Raw genomic sequence first — 9,310 nt, 5'->3', positions numbered from 1 at the left:
AATCATCTATGCTCTGCTTTCCTACTACAATTTGTGTACCACAAAGAATAACTGGCACACATAACTTGCAATAAAACAGATTTTGCACTGACAGAACAGATACAGAACACTTTTTACCACTTTACTTCAATGAATAATTATATCTGTGCTCCTACTCCTATCTGTGTTGTTTGCTGCTCACTGTCCCTCACAGAGATCTTCTCCTAACACTTGTTCACACCAAAGTTCAGACAGAACCCAAGTTTGACAGGTTTGGTTTGCTCATCTATAATGGAGACATATATGAGCATGGGCACTATATGAAAGGAACAGTTGTTTCCAATCTTCTACAGAAATCACAAAATCTGGAAGTTGGAAATAAAATAAGGGAGGGTTCAAAACCAACAATGATAGATGTCAGAGGTCAAAATCAGAAAATACCTTGACCAAAAAAGCAGACCAATGATAGACTGTTAAGGAGTTGCGGGTCCCCAAGAGGCAGGGTCAGGGGAAAAATGGGTGAAGACAAGCAGTGGGTTTTACTTCCTCAACTGACACCACCCACCTACATTTAAAATTGTAGCTACAGTGGTCCATTAATTTACATTTTTTTTTTGTTTATTCATTTCTTGAAACCATCTTTTATATATTGTTTTAATAAAAACTATGTTTTAGACCCTATTTATTTACTGGTAAGCATCTTATCAGTCACGTCCTCACTATGCATATAGATAAATTAGAGAAAAAACACTTTAAACAGAAATAAAGGTACTTACCCCATACAATAGACATGCTATGAGGCCTACACCCAATAAAGAGGCCAATCCAATAAGAATAATTCCCCAGTATGGAACTACAAAAAAAAAAAAAGAATTCTGTATTGTTAATGTCCATATTATGAAGTCCATTCACTTAACAACAATCTATATTATATGATAATCCTATATACGTACTCGGTGGCATGGTATAGAGGAACATGACAATGAAGAAGAGACCAATCTACAATATCAATAATGATCTGCTGAAGAGAAGCACATGGAGCTTTTTTCTGGGATTCTTGCAAAATTCATGAAAAAATATGGAATGTTCCAGCTTGCCAAGGAGCTATGGGAGCTCTATACACTGACTATAACTGTTATAAATGTCTGTTTAAAAAAAAAAAAATTCTATACCATATAATTATGTATTTTGGGCAAAAGTTCAGGCTACTAGAGTAGTCACAATAGGCTGCCACTTGTTTTCTGTAACTCCCTAGTAAGCTTTGCTGTACAGACTGGGACAGAATAAACAGAGTTATCTCAATATTATTAGAGGTTGGATGAATTATTAACAGCTCAGATGTGCTTCTGGACAAACACTCTAGACACACATAAGGCCCCATATGTAGCTCTTACGTCGCTACCGCACTGTCATACAGAAAGGAAGACATGAGTATCTGCAATATGGTCACTCATGCATCATTTCTATTCTACAGATTAAACAGATTTAAATAGGAAATACTTACTTGCAGATGGGTCTGAGGTTGTTTGGGTGGAGGAGATAGTACTCATGGTTGATGTGTATCCATTGGATGCTATGGAGATAAAATAAATGTGCAATGTTTTAAAAAAAAAAAAAAAAAAGCTATAATAATAAAGACATTGCATTGGTAAAAATGATAGTTCGGCTACCACTTATGATATGCAATGACTTCAGTGAGAATCTAAAATATTAATGCATCTGAAGTATAAGTTAAAGGGGTACTCTGCCCCAGACTGTCTGATCGCAGGGAGCCCCGCCGCTGGGGAGCCCCGTGATCTTGGCTTCAGCACCCCAGACATCTGGTGCACGGAGTGAACTTTGCTCCATGCTGGATGACTTGCGATGCGGGGCGGAGGCTCATAACGTCACGTCCATGCTCCCTCAATGCAAGTCTATGGGAGGTGGCGTGACGGCCGTCACGCCCACTCCCATAGATTTGCATTGAAGGGGCGTGGCGGGATGTCACAAGCAGGGCATGGCAGTTATGTCACGAGCCTCCGGACCTGCACCTGATGCTCTAAACGAATACTGGGTGCAGCAGGGAGGTCATGGGGGTCCCACTACTGGGATAGGGGATAAGATGTATAGGGGCAGAGTACCCCTTAAAGATATATTGGTCCTCACTGAATCAGAAAATATGCTGTATTTGGCAGCCTTCCATAGCAGAAGGGGGCAGCATAGTTGGAGATATATGTAAGCAATGCCTGCACTTTCAAATCACCAGTTTAGGTAAGAAGGGAGGGGGCCAATTTTAATTTTTTACCTTATATATTGGATGCTGAGGACGGAGCCAAAAATTTTATTAATGTTTTTTTGCAACATCTAATAAAATCCTTTGATAACTTACTTGTGACTGTTGTGGAAAAGCTTGTGCCTGTGTTGGATCCTGGATTAGAACCAGTAGCTATAAAACCACTGGGTGTGGTTGTACTTAAGGAAGAACTAGCTGAAGTTGGTGTCACCACAGTGGTCGATGTTGAGTTTGGAGGTTGAATAGTAGTGGTTGTTGTTGTTGAAGCAGTCGAACCAGTACTTGGTGTTGTACTTGCTGAAGAACCAGCTGAAGTGAGTGTTGTCGCAACAGTAGTTGATGTTGAGTTTGAAGGTTGAATAGTAGTGGTTGAACCAGTACTTGGTGTTGTACTTGCTGAAGAACCAGCTGAAGTGGGTGTTGTCGCAACAGTAGTTGATGTTGAGTTTGAAGGTTGAATAGTAGTGGTTGTTGTTGAACCAGTACTTGGTGTTGTACTTGCTAAAGAACCAGCTGAAGTGGGTGTTGTCGCAACAGTAGTTGATGTTGAGTTTGAAGGTTGAATAGAAGTGGTTGTTGTTGAACCCGTATTTGGTGTTATACTTGGTGAAGAACCAGCTGAAGTGGGTGTTGTCGCAACAGTAGTTGATGTTGAGTTTGAAGGTTGAATAGTAGTGGTTGTTGTTGAACCCGTACTTGGTGTTGTACTTGGTGAAGAACCAGCTGAAGTGGGCGTTGTCGCAACAGTAGTTGATGTTGAGTTTGAAGGTTGAATAGAAGTGGTTGTTGTTGTACCCGTACTTGGTGTTGTACTTGGTGAAGAACCAGCTGAAGTGGGCGTTGTTGCAACAGTAGTTGATGTTGAGTTTGAAGGTTGAATAGTAGTGGTTGAACCAGTACTTGGTGTTGTACTTGCTGAAGAACCAGCTGAAGTGGGTGTTGTCGCAACAGTAGTTGATGTTGAGTTTGAAGGTTGAATAGTAGTGGTTGTTGTTGAACCAGTACTTGGTGTTGTACTTGCTAAAGAACCAGCTGAAGTGGGTGTTGTCGCAACAGTAGTTGATGTTGAGTTTGAAGGTTGAATAGAAGTGGTTGTTGTTGAACCCGTACTTGGTGTTATACTTGGTGAAGAACCAGCTGAAGTGGGTGTTGTCGCAACAGTAGTTGATGTTGAGTTTGAAGGTTGAAAAGTAGTGGTTGTTGTTGAACCCGTACTTGGTGTTGTACTTGGTGAAGAACCAGCTGAAGTGGGCGTTGTCGCAACAGTAGTTGATGTTGAGTTTGAAGGTTGAATAGAAGTGGTTGTTGTTGTACCCGTACTTGGTGTTGTACTTGGTGAAGAACCAGCTGAAGTGGGCGTTGTCGCAACAGTAGTTGATGTTGAGTTTGAAGGTTGAATAGAAGTGGTTGTTGTTGTACCCGTACTTGGTGTTGTACTTGCTGAAGAACTAGCTAAAGTGGGTGTTGTCGCAACAGTAGTTGATGTTGAGTTTGAAGGTTGAATAGAAGTGGTTGTTGTTGAGCCCGTACTTGGTGTTGTACTTGCTGAAGAACCAGCTGAAGTGGGTGTTGTCACAACAGTAGTTGATGTTGAGTTTGAAGGTTGAATAGTAGTGGTTGTTGTTGAACCCGTACTTGGTGTTGTACTTGCTGAAGAACTATCTAAAGTGGTTGTTGTTACACCTGTGGTTGATGTTGAGTTTGAAGGTTGAATAGCAGTGGCTGTTGTTGAAGTAGTTGATCCAGTACTTGGTGTTGTACTTACTGGAGAACTAGCTGAAGTTGGTGTTGTCACCACAGTGGTTGATGTTGAGTTGGAAGGTTGTATAGTAGTGGTTGTTGTTGAAACAGTTGAACCAGTAATTGGTGTAGTACTTGCTGAAGAACCAGCTGAAGTGGGTGTTGTTACACCTATGGTTGATGTTGAGTTTATAGATTGAATAGTAGGGGTTGTTGTTGAACCAGTACTTGGTGAAATTGTACTTCCTGCAGAAGTAGCTGAAGTAGGTGTTGTGACACCAGTGGTTGAAGATGGAGTTGTAATGGTTGTTGTTAAAGCAGTTGAACCAGTACTTGTTTGTGCTGTACTTGCTGAAGAGGTAGCTGGAGTGGATGATATTACCACAGAGGTTGATGTAGCTGAAGCAGATGAAACAGTACTTGTTGATGAGGTTGCACTTCCTGAAGAAGCAGCTAAAGTGGACGGTGTCACACCAGTGGTTGATGTTGTGATTAAAGGCTGAGTATTAATGGGTGTTGTTAAAGCAGTCGTACCAGTACTTGTTGGTGTGGATGTACTTGCTAAAGTACTAGTTGAAGTTGATATTGATGTTGTTGAAGCAGTTGAACCAGTACTTGTTGGGGAGGGTGTACTTACTGTAGTAGCTGATGTGGGCGTTGTTACACCAGTGGTTGATGAAGTGGTTGAAGGTTGAGTGGTATTAATAGTTGTTGAAACAGTAATTGTTGGTGTGCTTGTCGAAGAGGTAGCTGAAGTCGATGTTTTTACACCAGTGGTTGATGTGGTGGTTGAAGGTGGAGTTGTAATGGTTGTTGAAGCAGTTGAGCTAGTACTTGTTGATAAAGTTGTACTTATTGAAGAAGTAGTTGAAGTGGGCGTTGTTACAACAGTGGTTGATGTAGTGGTTAAAGGTTGAGTAGTAATGGTTGTTGTTAAAACGGTACTTGTTGGTGAGGGTGTGCTAGTCAAAGAGGTAGCTGAAGTGGGTGTCGTTACACCAGTGGTTGATGTGGTGGTTGAAGATTGAGTGGTAATGGTTGTTGTTGTTGAATCAGTACTTGTTGGTGTGGGTGTACTTGTCAAAGAGGTAGCTGAAGTGGGTGTGGTTACACCAGTGGTTAATGTGGTTGAGGGTGGAGTTGTTGTGGTTGTTGTTGAAGCAGTACTTGTTGGTGTGGGTGTGCTTGTCGAAGTGGTAGCTGAAGTGGATGTTGTTACACCAGTGGTTGCTGTTGTGGTTGAAGGTTGAGTGGTTATGGTTGTTGTTGTTGAATCAGTACTTGTTGGTGTGGATGTACTTGTCGAAGTGGTAGCTGAAGTGGATGTTGTTACACCAGTGGTTGATGTGGTGGTTGAAGGTTGAGTGGTTATGGTTGTTGTTGTTGAATCAGTACTTGTTGGTGTGGATGTACTTGTCAAAGTAGTAGCTGAAGTAGATGTTGTTACACCAGTGGTGGATGTGGTTGAAGCAGTGGAACTAGTACTTGTTGGGGAGGTTGTACTTCCTAAAGAAGTGGCTGAAGTGGATGTCGTTACCCCAGTGGTTGATGTTGTTGAAGCAGTTGAAACAGTACTTGACGTGGTTGAACTTGCTGAAGAAGTAGCTAAAGTGGGTGTTGTACTAGTTGTAGAACTAGAGGCACTAGTTGTTGTAGGATTAGTGCTGCCTGATAGAAAAAGCAACAGTAATTAGGGAAAAAATTTATTTGTCCTTCTTAACTAAACACAATAGATTCAAAGATATATGGTGTAAGATTACCAGATTTTCACTACAACATGAGTTGATGACCCTGTCGGGAGATGTATATACTGTGTTTTTCTGTGCGGACACCCAGTGATCATTATGTATATGAAGCCTTTTGAGTATTCGGATAGTTTGTCATAAACATGTGTTGAATTGCCCCTAACTAAATTTAAGGAAAGGCAGGACTAGACATATATATATATATATACATATATATATATATATATATATATATATATATATATATTGTAGCATATTGAAGCATTGAAGTTAGGACATCACATATGACAATAATGTAATAGAAGTCATGAAACTATTTTTCTGTATTTTAAAGTAGACTTCACCCTGTCTATAATTCGGCTTGTAATGGCTCAGCCTTTTTGTTGGGGACTGAAGCCCCAGGAATGGGAGAGACTACAATACAATTGGCACAGTAGAGCAGGTGTGGCCGTGATGTCTGTCCAAATGTAACAGAAAAAAGAACAACAAGTTCTGTACAATGAACAGATGACAGAAAAATGAAGACAGCCTGTCAGCTATCCCGAGCTTAAATCTCAAAGGACAAAGGAGAAAGGTACAACCCCTTGAGAAGACAATTAGTAATAGCCTGACAAGTTTTGTTTTATGAACTCAAGATAGGTAAGTAAAAAATTCTCGACACTCACTGTTGAATGCACAAACGTTTCTTCCGTATTTATTCACACATCGAGGAAAAACACTTACGATAGTATGCAGAACGCGTTGCGGCAAAAGCCGTTTAACGGCTTTTGCCGAAACGCGCTCTGCATGCTATTGTACGTGATTTTCCTCGATGTGTTGAATAAACAGAGAAGAAACGTTTGTTCAAGCAACAGTGAGTGCCGAGAATTTTCTACTTACCTGTGGATTACTGTATCTTCAATAACAACCTTTAAGGGGTTGCCCCCTAGCGGGGAAAACCCTTACTAAGAACCCCCCCCCCCCCATAAAACTTAATTATTTTATTATAATTTTTTTTATAAAATCATACCCCCCAACAAAAGTTTAAAAATTATCAGTGACTATTTCAGTGGTAAGTTGAGGGAAATATATTTAGTTTTCCTCTCTGTGGGTCACTACGCAGACTGGGTCATTGCACCTTGTCTGTGCCTGAAATGTATACTACGCACGATCGCTCCCAGTACTGCAACCCGACTCATATAATTATGCCACCGTTATGCTATATTAAAATGTAACACTGCTAGCCTCCCTGACGTTTCGCTGAACGAATCAGCTTTGTCAAGGGCTATGAGGCTAATGCCCTTGACAAAGCTGATAGGCTAGCCCTTGACAAAGCTGATTCGTTCAGCAAAACGTCGGGGAGGCTAGCAGTGCTCTGTTTTAATACAGTGCCATAAGGGTGGCATAATTATATAAGTAGGATTGTAGTACTCGGAGCGATCGCGCGTAGTATGCATTCCACGCACAGACAAGGGGCAATGACCCAGTCTGCATAATGACCTACAGAGAGGAAAGCAGAATATATTTCCCTTAACGTAACACTGAAATTGCCACTGATAATTTTGAAACTTTTTTTGGGGGGGATAAGATTTTTTTAAGCAATTATAATAAAATAATTAAGTTTTATGATGGGTTCTTAGTAAGGGTTTTCCCCACTAGGGGCAACCTCTTAAAGGTTGTTATTGATAACTTTTCCCTGGAACCTTCAGGGACATTTTTCTTGATATTATACTGTATCTTCAGGCACCACGCCCTCAGTGAGTGCCGACCTCATCTGTACCTATACATTTCAACACAAGATATACTTTCATAACCTGTTATTCAAACAGGTCATAAGATGTATGCAGGTGTCTAACCTTTGAGACCCCCCACAATTATTTAGAATGGGGGGTCTCCGTTCTCAGTAGAGAGAAAAATTATCTAATATCTCCATAGAGCCTAATGAAGTATAGGGATCAGCCTGACTATTTCTGTCATTCCTATTCATACTTATCGACAGGGCAGCACATGCTAATCCTGCGGAGAATAGGGATTTGGAGATCCTCATTGTTATCCCTGATGGGGGTCCCAGAGGGCAGACCACCTAATTTATTGTAATGATGTGACTGATGGAAGGAAGAAGATTAAGCCGTATCTATCTACTTTACCTGTTGTAATAGATGTTTGGGCACCTGGAAGACAAACAAAGGCAAGTGTCAGTACTCGTAGCCCGGGGAATTTGAAAATTACACAAACACTTATCTACTACTTTTAGTGTTACTATTACTATTACTACTCCTGCCTCCACTATTTTAGTACTATTATTACTACTACTTCTAATATTGCCATTACTACTATCACTTCTTCTACTACTTTTATTACTAATATTGCTACTATTTTACTACTAATAATGTGACTACTTATTTTACTATGACTATGACTTCTACTATTGCTACTACTACTACTATTTCTACTACTATGACTACTACTTCTACTGCTGCTATTAACACTACTACTATTACTAATACTTCTACATCTACTACTTTTGTTACTATGCTTCAATTACTACTCTTATTAATACCACTTATTCTTCAACTACTGCTACTACTAAAACTAATACTTCTCCTAATATTACTAGGACTTCTACTACTGCTAATACTTTTTAACTCTATTACTACTACTGTCACTGCTTCTAGTAATATAACTACTTCTCCTACTACTAGTACTACTACTATTGCTGCTTCTATTTCTACTACATCTTCAACAGATAATACTACTACATCTACTGCAACCATTATTATTAATACTACTACTACAAGTTCTGCTACTACTGCCACTTCTAATAGTACTACTTCTACTGACACTACTACTTCTAGCAGTACTGTTTTTATTACTACTACAGCTAATAACATTAATTATAACTCATTAAAATATATGCTTCTTGTTGCTTATAAAGTACATTCTAAACAAATTCTGTGAATGTGTTCTGCAGGGCTGCACAAAAGTTGGCATTGTTCACATCACACCATTACTACTACTAATACTGTTACTATTACTACTGTCACAACTACTTATACTACTACTACTGCTACAATTATTATTACTACTATTACTACTATTATGACTACAACTTCTACTACAATTACTACTACTTTATGATTACTGCTATTACTACTACTACTACTTCTAATACCATCACTAATACTACTTCTACTAGAACTTCTATTACTACTACTGTTACTATTGCTACTACTTCTACTACTACTTTTACCACTAGTATTTCTACTAATACTATTTTTATTACTACATTTTATTACTACTTATTCTACTTTTATTTCCCCTATTGCTACTGCTACTAAGATTAATACGTCTGCTATGACTTATACTACTATACTACCATTTATACTACTATTAACACTACTGTTTTACTACTATTGCTTCTACTACATATAGTACTATTACTACTACTACTACTACTGTCATTATTACTGCTATGTCTACTACAACTACTATTTTTCCATTACTGTGACTACTACTAGCAGTACTTCTACTACTTTTATCTCTATAACTACTGTTACTTCTATTATTATTAGTATTATAACTAATAATTAATGCT

The 9,310-nt window shown here is 39.2% G+C and overlaps 1 protein-coding gene across 1 annotated transcript in view; it reads right to left on the bottom strand.

The window, feature by feature from the left end:
* Positions 1 to 2,442: 2,442 nt before the first annotated feature.
* Positions 2,443 to 9,310, bottom strand: part of LOC130291985 (serine-rich adhesin for platelets-like) — a 42,211-nt gene continuing 35,343 nt past the window's right edge. Inside the window, exons 9-11 of the mRNA XM_056541417.1 lie at positions 9,151 to 9,203; positions 3,798 to 5,659; positions 2,443 to 3,699 (exon numbers count right to left, since the gene is read on the bottom strand). Coding sequence (XP_056397392.1) covers positions 2,443 to 3,699; positions 3,798 to 5,659; positions 9,151 to 9,203 — 3,172 coding nt within the window. The remainder of the gene's footprint in view (positions 3,700 to 3,797; positions 5,660 to 9,150; positions 9,204 to 9,310) is intronic.

Source organism: Hyla sarda, chromosome 9 (genome assembly GCF_029499605.1).
Source record: "Hyla sarda isolate aHylSar1 chromosome 9, aHylSar1.hap1, whole genome shotgun sequence".
Classification (NCBI taxonomy): Eukaryota; Metazoa; Chordata; class Amphibia; order Anura; family Hylidae; genus Hyla; species Hyla sarda.
The sequence above is the reverse complement of the archived record's forward strand: the minus strand, read 5'-3'. Positions and strand labels throughout refer to the sequence as shown.